Here is a 17,655-nt window from a genome sequence, read left to right on the forward strand (position 1 = left end):
TTGATCCTACCAATGATCGCCGCATCACACACACCAAAACATGTTGGAAAGTGGACCAAGATTGCGGCATCAATACTGTGATATTGTGGTTTTCGAAATACCTTGAGCCGCCTGGATCTGGTTAGCTTGGTGCCCAAGAACATCAACTCCCATAGTAATTTGTTAGTAAATTAATGCAGCAGCCGTTTCCCACCTCCAGAAGCCCATGAAGCTAGTCCTGTACTCTAAATCGTTCGTGTATAGCGTTTTGTTTGTGTGGAGCTTGTTGCGAGCTCAATCTAGCTGCTGTTGGGATGCCGCCCAAGCGCCAGCGTAAGCCGAAGCAGCCATTCGATCAAGGCGTTAACCCGTCCTCCCAGAAGCGTAGAGCGCCAGCAACTAGACAAAATCCTACCCATTTAACGCCTAAACGTGTCCGCCGTGAGGCGCTGCCGTCGCCTCCAGCGACTGCCCCGCCGCGCCGTCAAAGCCCGTTGTCCGAGCCTGAGCTGCAAGCCACCCAAACAGCTGCCTCCGCGCAAGCTGAAGATATCGTTGGCGAGGATGAGGATACTTTCGAGGATGGAGATGGCGATCCGCTGCCTGAGGATGAGGATGAGATCGCTGCTAAGGGCGCTGCCGGTAGTGTTGAGGATGAGGGAGAGCCAGCGTACCGACGTCAAGAAGGCACTCCATGGCTGCCTCGCTCATCGCAAGCGCTAGAGGATGAGGTTAATCCTGTACTGCGCGTTAGGTGGAGGGCTTGCCTTGGTGGTGATATGGAGAAACACTTTATTCCTGAAGCTGCCGATAGCGAGCACGGCGTACGGCTGTACTCGCTGCATTTCGACGACCTATGGCAGTGGGTAGATGACGTTGTTGCAGAATTACGGCCAAAAAGAGCGAAGATCTCATCTGTTTGCACTGTTGTTTACCCAGCTAAGCAGGCCAAACGCGAGCGCGCGATAAAGCGATTGCGGCGAGGTGTTGATGCAACGTGGAATAGCTTTCAGCGCCTTGTTGTAGAGGTTGATAACTATGTCAGCGAGCCAGTAAACGTCGATTTCGAGCTCATCTTGGCTGAAATTCCAGGGGAGCAGCAGCCGTTGCCAACGGTTGTCGACGGTCCTCGTCGACGCACCGCAACGGTGATTCAAGAGGAGGGGCTTGCTGGTGTAATAGCAGCTGAACAAGCAGGTAGCGGGCATGCTATTGCTATCCGGGATAGATGGCGCTGTACAGATACCCATTGCGAGAACTATCCTTATTGCTGCTGGATGGCGCCAACAGCGAGGCAGCCAGCGCGCTTCGAAGATCACCTCTTTGTCAACGGCAACATTATCTCCATGTGGGCAAGAGCAATTACAGCGAGAAGGGCAACGTACGATGAGCCATCTGATGATGTACGGCTTGCAATTTTGAGAGCAAAGGACCTGCGGGTGCATGAGAAAACGCGCAAGTTGCGGGCGGCTGGAGATGGCGACGATGATATCAAAAGCTTAACAAAACTGCTCATCGTTGGACAGCTTGAGCGGATGAACAGGCAACCTCAACAGGAGTCTAACTTGCAGGCAGCTGCACCAACGATAACAAGAGCTGAGGTATCTAGTGCATCTCAGTGGGCGCCTATCCGATATGATCATGAGCAGGAGATTAACGAGCATACTAGTAATTTCTTTAACTACCTTAAGTTAAAATTTCCTACAGTTGGAGAGGACATTAACGAGCTTTATAAGACTCTTGTTATTGACGGAGCTATGGATATCAACCTCTTGATGCAGCCATCTGGTGATATCTTGAAGTTGTGGACGCAGCATTTCAAGCAGCCTCCTGGCTGGTTTTTCACGCTACAAAACACTGCAAAAGAATGGCAAGCTGGGTACCAGGGTCTCACAGATCGTAACTGGAGACGAGTCGAACGTTGTAAGAAAAGAGAAGAGATTGCGCGCAAGAAATTGGTGGTTGAACCGTCTAGCAGTGTTGTGGAGGATGATGGCGAGAATGCTTGAAGCTTAGTGGCCTGAGCGTTTTTGGTGACAGCGGCCCGTGCCCGCTATAGTGTTGAGGTTTTTCAGGCGTTTCAAATGCGCTGCAACAATAGTCTATTTGGATAGCCCTATGTACAACACTACAACGTTATGCGATTATAACAGGTTAACTTCCTAAGATAGTTCTATATGTATAGAAATAGCTCTTATTTTTTTAGAATTATTAAATCGCTTTTGTGGGTTGCGCATTAAGGTGTAATCGTTCGCATTTGTATGGTATCATCTACCTATAGAAACGTACTGTGGCATCCATTTAAAAGCACAATTAATAGGGATAGCCACACCTATGGAACCAGCTTCTGCAGTTAATATTACAGCACACCAGCTGCGCTGCATACTCAAGAAAGACCCCAAAGTCAATGAAGTTCTCCGCTTGCGCTGAATTCCTTTTCATCCACCCCTTGAGCTGCTTAAAGCTCTTCTCGATGGGGTTGAAATCTGGTGAGTATGGCGGCAGATACTCAAGGAGTACTCCAGCACTTTGGCAAAGCACCCGTACACGCTCTGATCGATGGATGGAGGCGTTATCAAGCACGATTACTGAGGCTGGCCCTGGGTGAGGATTGCAGAACGGCAGCACTTGAAACTCTAAGAAGTCTTCTAGGATCTCAGATGTAATCGCGCCTTGAAAGATCTTATAGCTTATGTAGCCATCTATCGTCATGGCTGGCAGCAGCGACCACCGTTCTGATCGCCTGAAGCTGTGTGATAGCTCCACCGGCTCCCCGATTGGAGACCAGCCATATTTGCGGTCGCCCGTACGCTCATTGCAGGCGCTCTCGTCCAACGCAACGATCTGCTCCGCCTTATAGTGTTGCGCCATCCTGGCAAGATAGAGGCGGCGGAGTGGCTCACTCTGCTCCTTTGCCCGCTTTGTTGCAAGCTTGCGAGACCATCTCATCTTCTCTAGCTCTCGGTAAACGCTCGCAAGGCTTATCCTAACGTCGTACTCGTCGTACAAGAAGTCCCTCATCTCATCCATGTATGCGCCCGGTGAGCCATTGAGGTATGCCTGAAGGCCTTCGCGCTGAGCTTGCCGGAGTATAGATGGCCGCCCAAGTCGAACGCAGCGCGGCGGATAAGGCACGCCCCAAAACTCTAAGCTCAACCTCAGCTTTGCTACTGTGTTACGGCTCGCACCTGTAGCTCTAGAGATGGCTCGATCACTTTCGCAGGCAGCAATTCGGTCGAGGATAGCCTGGAGAACAGCGGGCTGCAAGCGGTGGCCGGTGCCTGGCATCGCGATGAGATGGGCTCGAGAAAATTGCAACACCAAAAACGCGAGTCAGTAGAGGCGATCGCAGCAAACAATGAACTTCAAATACGTTGTGGGTGTTAGAAAGCGTGGCTGCATCGATTTACTAACAAATTACTATAGGAGTTGATGTTCTTGGCCACCAAGCCAACCAGATCCAGGTGGCTCAAGGTATTTCGAGAAACACCCATAAGCAGACGCGCCACTGCGGCACGGTTCTTGTCACGACATCCGTACGTCGAGTCGGTGGGTTCTACAGACTGCTTGCGGTCATCATCGAGTCATGTCGCGGTCAGCCTCGTGCGCCAAAGGATGGCTCAGCGGTGGAAGAGAGAGGAGTAGTTAGTCTGTGTGCTGCCAGTAATCGCAGCTCCCTAGTGGCTAGAGAACTAGACCGTTTCGTACGCGAACCGTTTCTGTGGGATATTGAGAAGTTGCGTCAATGCTACGCCGGGTTGACTGCCTAGGTAGCTACTCTAGTTAGAGCTTGCTGTGCTTATTAACAAGGATACTAAAACGATTATATCTAGGTGCCTTCGTGATGTCATCACAGTGCCAGAATAATAAGGGTTACGGAATCTTTCGATTTCTAAGGCTGATCAAGCTGTTAGGACAGGGCTTGCCTAGGTTCAATTCAGCAGACTTGTCAACAAACTGATCTACAGGTTGAATACTTAGACAGGAAATTCCGGGCGGAAACTAGCTTGTTTAGGTATTCAAACTGTAGATCAGTTTGTTTGTTGACAAGTATGCAATTCAGCAAGGGCCAGCCAGGGGAGCAGAACTCTCTTTCTCATTCGGCCGGGGCTCGGGAGCATAGCATCAAGCATCCCACCCCTTGACAAAGATAAGAAGTAAGTCGGTGCAATTTCCAAACTTGTGGGAGTATAGGCGACTGCAGGGGCTAGAGATAGAGGGATTAGACATCGGAGGCGGCAAGATGACAAGATGAAGGGTCCCTCAGCTATGCACAACGTTGCTTCAACATCACAGTGGCGCAGATCTAATCGATATGCTTTCCAGCGCTAGATGTGATGGTGGTGGAGAAAATGTGTGTAAGCTCTTGTATTAGAGCTACCTGGTGGAGTGACAATATCTACATGTGAATGCACAAAGCAGCTGACTAATCAGTCCCCGGCCAATCAGAACACGGGAAGGGCTAAGTCATTTGGTGGATGCCTGTGAAGGTGCTAGGCCCTTGCCGGGCTTCGACACCATTGTTCCGTCTCTCTATTTACCACTTTTATCTTTCAATAAACTTTCGAATATATATAGTAGGAGCTAGCCGCCAAGGAGTTTAAGTCTATATAAGCCTGTTTGCGCGCATAGTTACTAGTTCACAAAGGACTCTTTGTTAGTTAGCTAAACCACTTGTTAAACTCTCCCCAATGTCACTGCGTTAACAAACTCACGAACCTATTACGACGCGCAACCTCACCCCTACGATAAATCACCAACGTTACTTAACAACAGCGAGTACTTTAGATCCACTAAACCTGCAGAAGGAATTAAACCAAAACATGTCTTCAAGCCCATACTTCGATCCTCTCTGCGAAACCGAGCCCCACACAACCCGTTACACCCTAACCGTCTTCGTCCCCGAACGCCCTCCGCCAAGCTGGATCCCAGCGTTCTTCACGCGCAAGGCCGTTAGGTACCCCAAAAATAGCTCAATGTACAGGATACCTCCCTCGGATAGGAACAAGGATCTGGACTGCTTCGAAGACTGGGACCTTGAGGAAGTGCCTACTGTAACGGGCTGAGCCCTAAGTCACATGACTAGGCTGCGAGCCTAGTCGCTTCCCCGACAACGAGAGGGCCGTGCGCCAACCCAAACAAAGCGGGCTCGCCGCTCGCGTCTTACCTTCTTTCTTCATCTTGACTGTAAATAGCATCTGGACTAGGTAGCTGGAATACAGTCCCTACAGACCGTTCACATACAGTCAAGATCAAGAAGAACACGCAGAATACGCAGAACACGCAGAACACGCAGAACACGCAGAATACGCAGAATACGCAGAATACGCAGAACACGCAGAACACGCAGCAACCAAAGCACCGCTATAATGAGCTCCCCCGGGGATACTGACATGACGACGAACGATTCGAACCAGCTGTTACAGTCGCTACTACAGAGACTTGAAGACATGAGCACTAGGATGGAGAGGCTGGAAGCACCATCGCACGAGCTACCTCAAACACCTGGTCACAATACAGACGCCACCACTGATCCAACGCCAACCTCCGAGACTTCGAACACATCTGTGCCTATAACCCCAAAGCCGCGGCACAGCTTACCCCACCCGCCTACGTTTGGTGGAAACAAATCACAATGGCGAGGATGGAAGCTAGAGATGGAGGGCAAGATCGAAGAAGACGCGCAAGCTATTGGAAGCCTAAAAGCTCAGCTACGCTACGTCTACATGCGTCTTGATGGGGCAGCGAAAACCAACGTTACAACATACTACGAGATACAAGTTAAAGAAGAATCGCCAAACCCTTTCAAGCTGCTTGACCGCCTTGAACTCCTCTACGGCGAACGAAATCGGAAGGAGAAAGCCATTCAGAACCTCTACTCTATACGCCAGAAGGACGACGAGACGTTTATTTCCTTCTATCCACGGTTTGAGAAAGAGATGGCCAACGCTGACGCAGAAAGCTGGCCTGAGCATACGAAGATATCCTACTTACGCAATGCATTAAGTGGTAGGATAAAGGATAGGCTTGTTGGTACATCAGGAGCAGAAACAAGCACATACGCAAGGTTCGCTCAGAAGTGTGTAGATCTTAGCAACGACATGGAGTTGTTCGGCCAATGGACGAAAACAACCCGCCGTTACGGTAGCCGAACTGCTGAAAATGCACTAACCTATGAACCACCAGCAAAATCAAATAATGCCACGCTCACAGCAGTTTCCCCTGAAGACATGATGGAATGGGAACCTACGCAGCCTACAACTACCCAAGTGAACGCTGTCGGCCTCCGCGGCAAGACCAACATGAATGGATATCCATCTAGGCGTCCCGAAGACCGAGAACTTATTGGAAAACGAGCAAAATGGGTCAACCAAGAGGAAATCGATGCTCGACGCCAGGAACGACGCTGCCTCCGATGCGGCCGCAACAATTGCCGAATAGCTACATGCCCGTTAGCAGCCGCTCTACGACCAACTCACGTTAGCGTCAAGACAGCAAAGAGTACTGTGGTCACCAAGGCAGCTGTAGAGGAGGAAGATCCAGAAGACTCCGAAGCAGAGCAATAGGAACACGCGGCAGCTCAGAAAGAATGGAAAGAGACCGGAAAGCAAAAGATGGATAGCGATCCCTTTGTACTGGACGTTAGACTTAATGGAACTGACTTTGTCACTGGACTTGTTGACTCAGGTTGCCTTTGCTATTCCGCCATCAATGAACAACTCTTTCGATCTCTGAGACTGCCATCAATCAAGATAGCCCCGCGTCAGCTGGAGGAAGCAGCTGGGAAGAACGCAGAACCAAGTACTGTCCTAGATACAGTTACTTACGCCTCGATAGACATAGACGGCCACCAGCAGAAACGCGTCTTCTTCTACGTTGTACCTGGCCTAACTTACGACGTGATCCTAGGAAAGCCCTGGTTAGAAGATGCCGACGTCACAATTTCGGCCAAACAAGGCTGCCTAGATATCGGCGCGTCAAACATCCGCGCATGGAACCACAAGAAAGCGTCATACAAGCCACCACTAATGAAGGCTACTCAGGTGATGGCTTCCGCATTCATGGCGGAGGTGAGAAGAAGCCGTAGGAAGAACAAAGGAGACGGTATTGCGCTCGACACTGGACTGTTCGCTGTTTCCATCGCCGACATTGAGAAAGCTTTGAAACCGCGCAAACGATCCGATCCAAAGACGAAGCTCCCACCCCAGTACCACCAATGGCTGAAGGCTTTCGACCATTTCCTAGCTGAGAAACTTCCCCCGCATCGTAAAGGCGTTGATCTCCACATTGAGATTGAAAAGGATCAAGACGGAAACGAGAAGACCATTCCATGGGGTCCGCTCTACGGCATGAGCCGAGAAGAGTTACTAGTGCTTAGGAAAACTCTCACCGAGCTGTTAGACAAGGATTTTATCCGCGCAAGTAACTCTCCCGCAGCTGCACCCGTCCTGATGGTCAAAAAGCCAGGAGGGGGCATCCGATTTTGCGTTGACTACCGAGGCTTGAACAACATCACCAGGAAGGACCGTTACCCTCTGCCTCTATTCACAGAAACACTGAGAAATGTAGCTAAAGCTAAATGGTTCACAAAACTTGACGTTATCGCAGCCTTCCACAAGATCCGTGTGGCCAAAGGAGAAGAATGGAAGACAGCTTTCCGAACAAGATACGGCCTATTCGAATGGCGGGTTGCTCCCTTCGGACTAACAGGAGCACCAGCCGCATTTCAACGCTACGTAAATGGTGTTCTACAGGATTACCTTGACGACTTTGTTTCAGCCTACGTTGACGACATCTTAATCTACTCGTCAGGATCGCTTCAGGATCACAGAGAGAAGGTTGGAAAGGTTCTTCAACGCCTTATAGACGCTGGACTGCAGACTGATATCGACAAGTGCGAGTTCGAGACTAAACGAGTCAAATACCTCGGGTACATTGTGGAAGCAGAAGTGGGCATTCGAGTTGATCCTGAAAAGATTATCGCAATCCGCGAATGGGCTACACCAACGTCAGTTAAGGCTATCCGAGCATTTATTGGTTTTGCCAACTTTTACCGAGTTTTTATACCAAACTTCTCGGACATTGCTGAACCGCTTATCAACCTAACTAAGAAAGAGATGGTTTTTCATTGGGACGAGGCTTGCAATCAAGCATTTGAAACGATTAAGGAACTTCTCATTACAGCACCAATACTCGGCCATTTTGATCCAGAGAAGGACACCTTGGTAGAAGCCGACTCCTCAGGACATGCAACTGGCGGCCTATTGCTGCAGAAGGACAAGAACAACAACTGGCAACCCGTTGCCTACTACTCAAAGAAGCACTCACCAACAGAGGCCAATTATCCAATTCATGACAAGGAGCTTCTAGCTATTGTTCGTTGCTTAGAAGCATGGGCTCCTGAACTACGTATGGTTAGGAAGTTCACAGTTCTGACGGACCACAAGAACCTTCAATACTTCTACCGCGAACGACAGCTGTCTGAAAGACAAGTACGTTGGTCAGAGTTTCTCTCACGATTCGACTTCTCCCTGGAATGGAAACCTGGAAAGACTATGGGAAAACCTGACGCCCTGTCACGACGAGAACAAGACCTACCCGCCAACTATGACGATGAACGAATACGGTCTCGATTTATCCGTCTTTTCCAGAGCAAGCACTTGCAGAGTGTTCAAATCCAGTCCCTGTCGTCCGAGGAGATTGACTTCACAGTAGACTCCGCAACAATCAATTCAATCCGGTCACTCTCCTAGACCCACTTACCTATCTAGGTAGGGCTTAAACTCCTATAGGTAACTACTAGGCTTAAAGCGGTAATCAATCAATCCAATCTGAACCTTCTAGGACCCACTTAATTGATTGTTGCGGACTGTGCTTCACAGAAGAGATACGCATGTTTGAGGACCAGGACATGCAAAATCTCTGGCACCGAAGCCGCCAAGAGGATGAGCTTTATCAGGAGCTCACTACGCTGGTAGCAAACAAGGAGCGGAACCTCCCTACCAAACTTCAGAAGGAGAAGTCAGTGAGTATAGCAGAATGCACCCTGGACGAGAGAGGCCTGTTGCGATTTCGAGACCGGATATGGATCCCTGACTGCGAACCACTTCGCACTAGACTCCGCAACAATCAATTCAATCCGGTCACTCTCCTAGACCCACTTACCTATCTAGGTAGGGCTTAAACTCCTATAGGTAACTACTAGGCTTAAAGCGGTAATCAATCAATCCAATCTGAACCTTCTAGGACCCACTTAATTGATTGTTGCGGACTGTGCTTCACAGAAGAGATACGCATGTTTGAGGACCAGGACATGCAAAATCTCTGGCACCGAAGCCGCCAAGAGGATGAGCTTTATCAGGAGCTCACTACGCTGGTAGCAAACAAGGAGCGGAACCTCCCTACCAAACTTCAGAAGGAGAAGTCAGTGAGTATAGCAGAATGCACCCTGGACGAGAGAGGCCTGTTGCGATTTCGAGACCGGATATGGATCCCTGACTGCGAACCACTTCGCACTAGACTCCGCAACAATCAATTCAATCCGGTCACTCTCCTAGACCCACTTACCTATCTAGGTAGGGCTTAAACTCCTATAGGTAACTACTAGGCTTAAAGCGGTAATCAATCAATCCAATCTGAACCTTCTAGGACCCACTTAATTGATTGTTGCGGACTGTGCTTCACAGAAGAGATACGCATGTTTGAGGACCAGGACATGCAAAATCTCTGGCACCGAAGCCGCCAAGAGGATGAGCTTTATCAGGAGCTCACTACGCTGGTAGCAAACAAGGAGCGGAACCTCCCTACCAAACTTCAGAAGGAGAAGTCAGTGAGTATAGCAGAATGCACCCTGGACGAGAGAGGCCTGTTGCGATTTCGAGACCGGATATGGATCCCTGACTGCGAACCACTTCGCACTAGACTCCGCAACAATCAATTCAATCCGGTCACTCTCCTAGACCCACTTACCTATCTAGGTAGGGCTTAAACTCCTATAGGTAACTACTAGGCTTAAAGCGGTAATCAATCAATCCAATCTGAACCTTCTAGGACCCACTTAATTGATTGTTGCGGACTGTGCTTCGCACACGAATTATTCAAAATATTCACGACTCGCATATCACCGGCCATCCTGGACGAGATCTTACCTACTCAATCTTATCAAGGCAGTTCTTCTGGTCAGGTGTAGCAAGCGACGTGCGACGCTTTGTCCGTAACTGCGAGATTTGCGGGAGGAATACGATATGGAGAGAGACAAAGAAGGGCCTCCTTAAACCGCTACCGATCCCAGAACGTATATGGGGAGAACTTTCAATCGATTTTATTACGGACTTGCCGCCATCTGGACGCGATGACGCAACGAACTGCATGGTGGTCACTGATCGGCTGACAAAGGGAGTTGAACTGGAAGGCATGCACGATATCTCGGCAGAAGCAGTAGCACAACGGCTTTTAGAACGGCATTACCCTATTCATGGTATTCCAACGGCAATTACGAGCGATAGAGGACCACAATTCGTCAGCGATCTTTGGAGGCATTTCTGTAAACTCCTCAGCGTTGAGCAACGCCTGTCGACTGCCTATCATCCGCAAACCGATGGTGCAACAGAGCGAATGAACCAAGAGATTGAGAAGATGATTCGAATCTGGGCCACCTACACGCAAGAAAATTGGCTAGCACTTTTACCTATCGTTATGGGAGCAATCAACAATCGCGAGGCCTCATCTACTGGCCTAAGCCCCTTCTATTTTATGCACGGATATCACAATGAACCCATTCAGCTGGTAGAGGATCGAACTATTCAGGACCGACCAAAGAGAGACGGCGAAGCACTGGCAGAAGGCTTCCTTAAAAGACTCCAAGACGCAACAGAGTGGGCCCAAGCTGCGATCGCGATAACACAAGAGAAACAGCAACATCAAGCTAACAAGACAAGAACAGCAGCGCCCCAATACAAGGAGGGAGACTGGGTGTTTTTGAACCTTAGAAACGTGAAGACAACACGACCTTCCAAGAAGCTAGACTGGTTGCATGGAAAGTACAAAGTCTTGAGGCAGGTCAACTCCCACTCTTATCAACTTGACGTTCCGGGGAAGATCCATCCTGTCTTCCACGTAGACCTGCTTCGCTACGCGCCTGACGACTCTTTCCCATCGCAGAAAGTTGGAGACACTCAGCCAGGGCCTATACTTATAGATGGAGACGAGTTATGGCTGGTTGAACGTATTTTGGGCGAACGGACAATAGGGCAAGGAGGGAAAGGAATCAAGGAGGCATATGTGAAGTGGGTGGACTATACTGAACCGACATGGGAACCAGTGAGCAACGTACTAAAGACTGACGCTTGGAAGAAATGGAAAAAACTACACGCTAAAGGGAAAGGAGGGGGGTAATGTAACGGGCTGAGCCCTAAGTCACATGACTAGGCTGCGAGCCTAGTCGCTTCCCCGACAACGAGAGGGCCGTGCGCCAACCCAAACAAAGCGGGCTCGCCGCTCGCGTCTTACCTTCTTTCTTCATCTTGACTGTAAATAGCATCTGGACTAGGTAGCTGGAATACAGTCCCTACAGACCGTTCACACCTACCAAGACCGTGGTCATCAAGAGCGCGTGGTTTCCAGCAGAGATGCGGTGTGCGCATGTACAGCAGAGCAAGGAGTGCCAACAGGGATGCTATTTTTTGGAGAAGGGAGGCAAAGTGGCGAGGTGGTTTTGCAAAAGAGTTAGTTGTGAGGGACATGTTTATTGCGGAAGAGTGCAAAATGATAAGCAGGAAAGGAGCTGCTTCGGGAAAGAGGGAGCAAGAATGGTATGTGTAATAAAATAGTCCGTCAGTTCGTAAACAACACCGAAGGAAGCAGCTTTAGCTCTAAATTGATGGTCTGCTTATTCACCCGAACCCTGCGGCCAGCAGACTCCGCAACAAACAAACAAATCAAACATAGGTAGTATTGAGAAGCTGACACTATTAGTAGTAGTATGACTACCTAATAGAGCGCTCTCTAAGGCACAACGGTAGTGGTGGTACAGATTCGTATTGTATTGACTAAGGAGCTATTCACACGTTCGTAGATCCGTGTTGCGTGCAGCTGCGTCCAAGCTCCCCGCTAGGACCCACCTGCACGTGTCACCAATCATGTGACTACTCCTCCGCTTGATACCACCAAGTCACTTACGGACTGTATTCTCAACAATAATAATAATAACAGTTCATTTGAGGGGGTGCCAAGGCTCTCTCGGCTCTGATTGGCTGTTCCCATTGCCCCTCATTATGGCCTCTGACTTCTGTGCACCCTTCTATTTGACAAAATATTCCATCTAGGTGGAAATACTGAGACTTCTGGCAAAAAAAAAAAGCAAAAACATACAACAGCGGGGATTCGCTAGTGGTCACCCACCTAACTACTAATCCGCCGGTACACTGCTTATATATGGCTGAGCGGACGGGAAGCCTAGTTCTCAGTGTCCTGTGGTCGTATGTGAAGGAAATTAAGCTTTAATTTAATATAATGTGTTTAAGAAGCGATTCGGTAATCGAACACTAACTTTTCGAGATAACAAAAAGGACTTGGATTACCCTTTTTTCATCTCAATTCCATTGAAATGCCTTCCTAGAATCAGTTTCCAACGTCTGCTTTTGCGTGCAGGCGTTGTGGCGGGCGCGCTGGCCGCTGCAACTTTGACAGAGTTGTTACCTGGCCTTAGTTGAGAGAAATCTCTGCAAGTGGCCCGTGCGCCAACTGATTTTAGATGTTCGATCGAAGTGTTACGATTGCAAGGAGAAGGACAAGCAACAACGGCAGGACAACGTTGAAGGCGGGGCACAGCGGGTAAGCTTGTGCCGCGCAGTCACGTGACCTGCCCTCCAACCTTGGCATGACCGCCATGGAGGGCATGACCTCCACGGAGGGTGCGACCTCCATGGAGGGAAAGGCCACAATGGAGGGCACGCTTATTATATAACAGTAGGCAATGAGCCCTTACGGTTCATTGTGTTCAACTTCGAAATCTAAGGATTAGTACTTGATTCTCAACTCCCCGTATATTACATCGATCTACCAATCGTGCTATACAACCTCGTGTCCATCGCATCACTCCATCCCCGAGAACCAACCCAAGATCATCTTCGGACGACCTTCACACGAAGGCACCCTCTACGAAACCGACAGAGCAACGGCTCTTCCTTAGGTATATAGCTCTATTGCTGCAAAGTAATAGGCCTATATATCTAGATGCTACCCATACCCGAACGCCCTAAACCAACTCGATATACCGACCCCATATACCGAACCGCTCCAGCACCTGCTGTCACCAGCACACTCACGAGCAAAACAACGACCAGGCACTAGATGTGTAGATCTATCATTTTGTAGTTGTGATGGATCTAGACTCCGCAACAATCAATTCAATCCGGTCACTCTCCTAGACCCACTTACCTATCTAGGTAGGGCTTAAACTCCTATAGGTAACTACTAGGCTTAAAGCGGTAATCAATCAATCCAATCTGAACCTTCTAGGACCCACTTAATTGATTGTTGCGGACTGTGGATGGATCGCTATATACAGACGCCTACAACAAACACCCTCTCTACCGAACGCCCTAAACCGACTCGATATACCGACTGTCACGGTAACCACCGTGGTCCCCTTGACACTCCTGCCTCTGACCCATGCGCTCCTGCTCTTAACCCGTACGCTCCTATCGCAATAGCGCAATGTACTATCCTCGACAGTATGCGACTGCCTCAACATCTGTATGACGTCACACAAGCTTCCTTCCGCTATATATCTTTCTCTAGTAGAACTCTCCACTTCTTTTCTTCACGCAACGTCTTGTATTTACACTTGAGTACTGTACGTAGCACACAAATCAAACTTCTTCATAAGTTCTGAGATTACTGCTCGTTACCTCTCGTGACACCGACCCACTATACCGAACCGCTCCAGCACCTGCTGTCACCAGCACACTCACGAGCAAAACATTGACTAGGCAAGATGTATAGATCTATTATGGTTGTAATAAATCCCTATATACAGACGCCTACACTAAACACCAATATTTTCTGTTGAATAACAAAAAGGCCGACCTTCTTGCTACAATAGCTTGAAGGTATAACGTACCTCACAGGTTGGCCGGCCACTTTTGCCAAGCCCACACCAAACTTTATCTATCACACAATGCCTCAACAACAACACTAGATAGACTCTTCTAATGAACGTCAGATACAGATTGCTCTTTAGGCTCTTAAACAAGACGCGACACTCTCTTTGCGACGCGCTGCAGCTATCTATAACGTCTCTTATAGAACACTAAGCGATCGACGCGCCAGACGGCCTTGTTAGGGTCTCACAGGATCAGATATTTAAAACTGTGTTGAATTACAAAGTTTTTGCAGTACCGAGTTTCTAAGAAACTTCGGTAGAATTAAATACATGTGTGGGGCAGCGGGGCCTCGGCACCCGAGGCGCCGGCGTGGTCCGTGCTCAGAACACCAAGGTTCCAAACCATGACACGTCCCCCCTCCAAAATGCTCAAAGTCCCGACTGAGCGTTCAAACTTCCATTGAAAACACAAAGCAGGGCAACGGCAAGCTGCCCGTTGTCGTCATAATCATGAAAGGTGGCGTGAGGCCCAGGGCGCCCAGGGTTGCGGTCGTGAAAGTCCTGGACTGACTCCTTGCTGCCGCGCAGGTTGAAGTAGGGTTGCCAGCCTTCAGACTGGTCGTTGCCGACCCATTCAACTTTGTACTGGAGGCAACCACGGCGGCCAGTATAGGGTCGTTCATTGTATTTCGTATGCGGGAGTCTAAGACTTGAGCGATAACATACTCTGTGTCGCCCTCATCGTTCAAATGGACTTCGGGGGAGCGTTGTCGTTAGCTCTGGGCTGTCCAGGTAGAGCGTCATCCTCATATGGTTGGAGCAGCCACGGATGAAAAGCGGGAAAAATGTTCTTAAGGCTATCTGGCAGGTCTAGCTCATAGGCCATGTTGTCAATAACACGGGTAATCTGGTAGGGACCCATATTCTTGTGGTCTAGCGACTTGACTGGCCTTTCGGTCTTAATATGGTTAGCGTTGAGGAGCACCCAGTCGCCAACAGCGAAGCGGGGGGCTGGATGGCGGTGGACATCAGCGAAGTCTTTCATGCGTTCCTGGGTCCAGGCGATCTCATCGCGGAGGTACCGACGGGTTGCGTCAATGCGGTTTGTGAGGGAGTCAGCAGCGCGCCGCTGTGCTGCAGCTGGGGTGGCGTTAGTGATGGCGTGGGCTGGTTCTAGGCCGGAGCGAGGTTGGTAGCCCTTTGTTGCTTGAAATGGGGAAACTCCAGTAGCGGAGCTTATAGCGGAGTTGGCTTCGAATTCAGCTAAAGGTAGGAGCTGGGCCCAGTCATCCTGCAGGTAGTTCACGTACGAGCGCAGGTACTGCTTCAAGTCCGCGTTGGCGTTTTCTGTTTGGCCATCTGTCTCAGGATGATAGGCAGTTGAGAGCTTTGGTGCTGTGCCGACGCGGTCGCAAAGGCGGCGCCAAAAGTGGGATGTGAATTGGCGGCCTCGGTCTGAAACTAGGGTCTTTGGGTAGCCCTCTTCTCTCCAGATGTATTCGAGAAACTTGTCGACGATAGTTAGTACCTCCATGTTCTCAATGGCGATAAACTTCTTCTTCTTCGACAGCCTATCCACGACCACCATGATGTGTCGGTATGAGTGGCCGCACCACTTTGAGGGTGGCAGCGGCGTAATGAAATCGATAGAGATGTCCGTCCAGTATTTCTCTGGCACAGGCAATGGGTGCAGGAGGCCATGCTTAGCGTGGCGGTTGACTTTGGAGCGCCGGCAGGTGGTGCAGTTGTTAGTGAACCTTGCGATAGTGTCGGTCATGCCTTGCCAATAGTACCATTGGCTCACCTGCTGGTATGTTGTGGTGCGACCCCCGTGCCCTCCTGGCAGGGAGTCATGGATATCTTTTATAATGCGGGTCCTCAGTTTCTCGCTGAATGGGACAAGAAGGCGGTTATAGCGCATAAAAAGCTTTCTCTCAGCGTTGGTTTCAAGATCGCCCAGTTCCAACCGCACACCTTCAGCAATAAGGTGGTGAGGGATACGTCGATGGCCGTTGTTGAGTGCGTCGCGGATAGCGGTAAGGCGGGCGTCTGTAGGGTAGAGGGCATCGACAATTTCTTGGGTAGTCATTTCATCGGCTGCTACAAGGTCGTCGTAAGGGTCATGTTGTCCTTGGAGAGTGAGGCGGGCTAGCCTAACCATGGCGGTGCCCACGCGTGACATGCCTTCTCCGGATTCATGCATGAGGGATAAGATAGAGGGCAGGTCGCACTCGGCTTCTCCTAAGCAGAGGCCAGCAAGGCGGATAGCTTCATGGCTGCCTCCATCCCACCGGTGGTCGCCAAGGATGGTCTGACACTGGTGCTGGACGCGGTCGTCGGTGACACTCTCAGGCAGGTCACCTGTCCTTCTGGTGAGGCTGTCTGGCTTCGTGCCTTGTTTTCCAGGCCGATACTTGACTTTAAAGTCGAATTCCTCTAAGAACTCGGCCCAGCGGGCTTGTCGGCGGTTAAGGTGGCGTTTAGAGCGGAAGTATTCGAGGCCTCGATGGTCAGTAAGTACTTCTACTGTGTCGGCGGCGCCTGCGAGCTCCGGGCGCCATTCCTCGAAGGCGCGGACTATTGCCAGCAGTTCCTTGTCGTAGATCTCATAGTTGCACTCCGTAGGAGTCATCTTTTTGGAGAGGTACGCGACAGGGCGTATAGTGTCGTCGCTTTGAATTTGGGAGAGCACTGCAGCGTAGACGTAGTCAGAGGCGTCGGTTTCCAGGATGCATTTGAGGTCTGGGTTAAAATGGGCGAGGACCACCTCGCTACAGAATGCCTGCTTGAGCAGGTCAAAGGCTCGCGAAGCTTCGGGGGTCATTTGAAACAGCTTTGGATCTCCGCGGGTGAGATGGGTGAGAGGTTTGGCGATATCAGAGAAGCCATATATAAAACGGCGATAGAAATTGGCAAAGCCAAGGAAGGCTTGGACATCCTTGAGGGACTTGGGTAGAAGCCAGTCCTGTATAGCACTGACCTTTTCTGGGTCCATCTTTATACCGTTCGGTGTGATAATAAGCCCAAGAAACTTGACTTCTTCTTGGAAGAATTCAGATTTCAGGATGTCCATGGGGAGCCCAGCGTTGGACAGGCGTGTGACCACTCGGAGTAGATGGTCATCATGCTCTTCCCTTGTTTCGCTGAATATGATGACGTCGTCTAGGTAGGCCATGCAAAATTCGTCCAGGTACTCATGGAGGACGTCGTTGATGTAGGCTTGAAATGTTCCAGGGCTGTTGCACATTCCAAAGGGCATTACGGTGTACTGGTACAGGCCGTATGGCGTAATGAACGCTGAGAGGTGTTTATGCTCTTCTTTAATCCGGATTTTATTGAAGGCGGCGATAACGTCTACCTTAGAGAAGAATTTGGCCTTGGATAGCTTGGTGAGCATGTCGCGTATCAACGGAGGGGTGTTACGGTTCTTGATGGTATGGGCATTAAGTCCTCGATAGTCCACGCAAATTCGGATACCTCCTCCAGGTTTCTTGACTACTAGGAGGGGGCAGCCCATTCAGAGGTGCTACGTTCAATGTGGCCTTTCCGGATCATATCGTCAATGTAGAGCT

At 49.9% G+C, this 17,655-nt stretch overlaps 6 protein-coding genes across 6 annotated transcripts; 4 read left to right on the top strand and 2 right to left on the bottom strand.

The window, feature by feature from the left end:
• Window positions 1-293: 293 nt before the first annotated feature.
• On the top strand, window positions 294-1,988 carry PtrM4_097800 (uncharacterized protein; the record flags this gene model as incomplete). The annotated part of the gene is made up of 1 exon (XM_066107237.1): window positions 294-1,988. One exon carries the CDS (start codon window positions 294-296, stop codon window positions 1,986-1,988), a length of 1,695 nt encoding a protein of 564 aa, XP_065962905.1.
• Window positions 1,989-2,292: 304 nt separating this feature from the next.
• Window positions 2,293-3,267, bottom strand: PtrM4_097810 (DDE-3 multi-domain protein; the record flags this gene model as incomplete). The annotated part of the gene is made up of 1 exon (XM_066107238.1): window positions 2,293-3,267. One exon carries the CDS (start codon window positions 3,265-3,267, stop codon window positions 2,293-2,295), a length of 975 nt encoding a protein of 324 aa, XP_065962906.1.
• A 1,535-nt stretch (window positions 3,268-4,802) lies between these two features.
• On the top strand, window positions 4,803-6,545 carry PtrM4_097820 (Retrotrans-gag domain containing protein; the record flags this gene model as incomplete). Its single annotated transcript, XM_066107239.1, has 2 exons — window positions 4,803-5,033; window positions 5,406-6,545. The coding sequence occupies 2 exons, from the start codon at window positions 4,803-4,805 to the stop codon at window positions 6,543-6,545; spliced, it is 1,371 nt and encodes a 456-aa protein (XP_065962907.1).
• Window positions 6,546-6,593: 48 nt separating this feature from the next.
• On the top strand, window positions 6,594-8,732 carry PtrM4_097830 (uncharacterized protein; the record flags this gene model as incomplete). The annotated part of the gene is made up of 1 exon (XM_066107240.1): window positions 6,594-8,732. One exon carries the CDS (start codon window positions 6,594-6,596, stop codon window positions 8,730-8,732), a length of 2,139 nt encoding a protein of 712 aa, XP_065962908.1.
• A 140-nt stretch (window positions 8,733-8,872) lies between these two features.
• PtrM4_097840 (uncharacterized protein) lies at window positions 8,873-11,373 on the top strand (the record flags this gene model as incomplete). Its single annotated transcript, XM_066107241.1, has 4 exons — window positions 8,873-9,152; window positions 9,264-9,554; window positions 9,666-9,808; window positions 10,150-11,373. The coding sequence occupies 4 exons, from the start codon at window positions 8,873-8,875 to the stop codon at window positions 11,371-11,373; spliced, it is 1,938 nt and encodes a 645-aa protein (XP_065962909.1).
• Window positions 11,374-14,828: 3,455 nt separating this feature from the next.
• Window positions 14,829-17,600, bottom strand: PtrM4_097850 (uncharacterized protein; the record flags this gene model as incomplete). The annotated part of the gene is made up of 1 exon (XM_066107242.1): window positions 14,829-17,600. The coding sequence occupies one exon, from the start codon at window positions 17,598-17,600 to the stop codon at window positions 14,829-14,831; it is 2,772 nt and encodes a 923-aa protein (XP_065962910.1).
• Window positions 17,601-17,655: the final 55 nt, after the last annotated feature.

Source organism: Pyrenophora tritici-repentis, chromosome 4 (genome assembly GCF_003171515.1).
Source record: "Pyrenophora tritici-repentis strain M4 chromosome 4, whole genome shotgun sequence".
Taxonomy (NCBI): Eukaryota; Fungi; Ascomycota; class Dothideomycetes; order Pleosporales; family Pleosporaceae; genus Pyrenophora; species Pyrenophora tritici-repentis.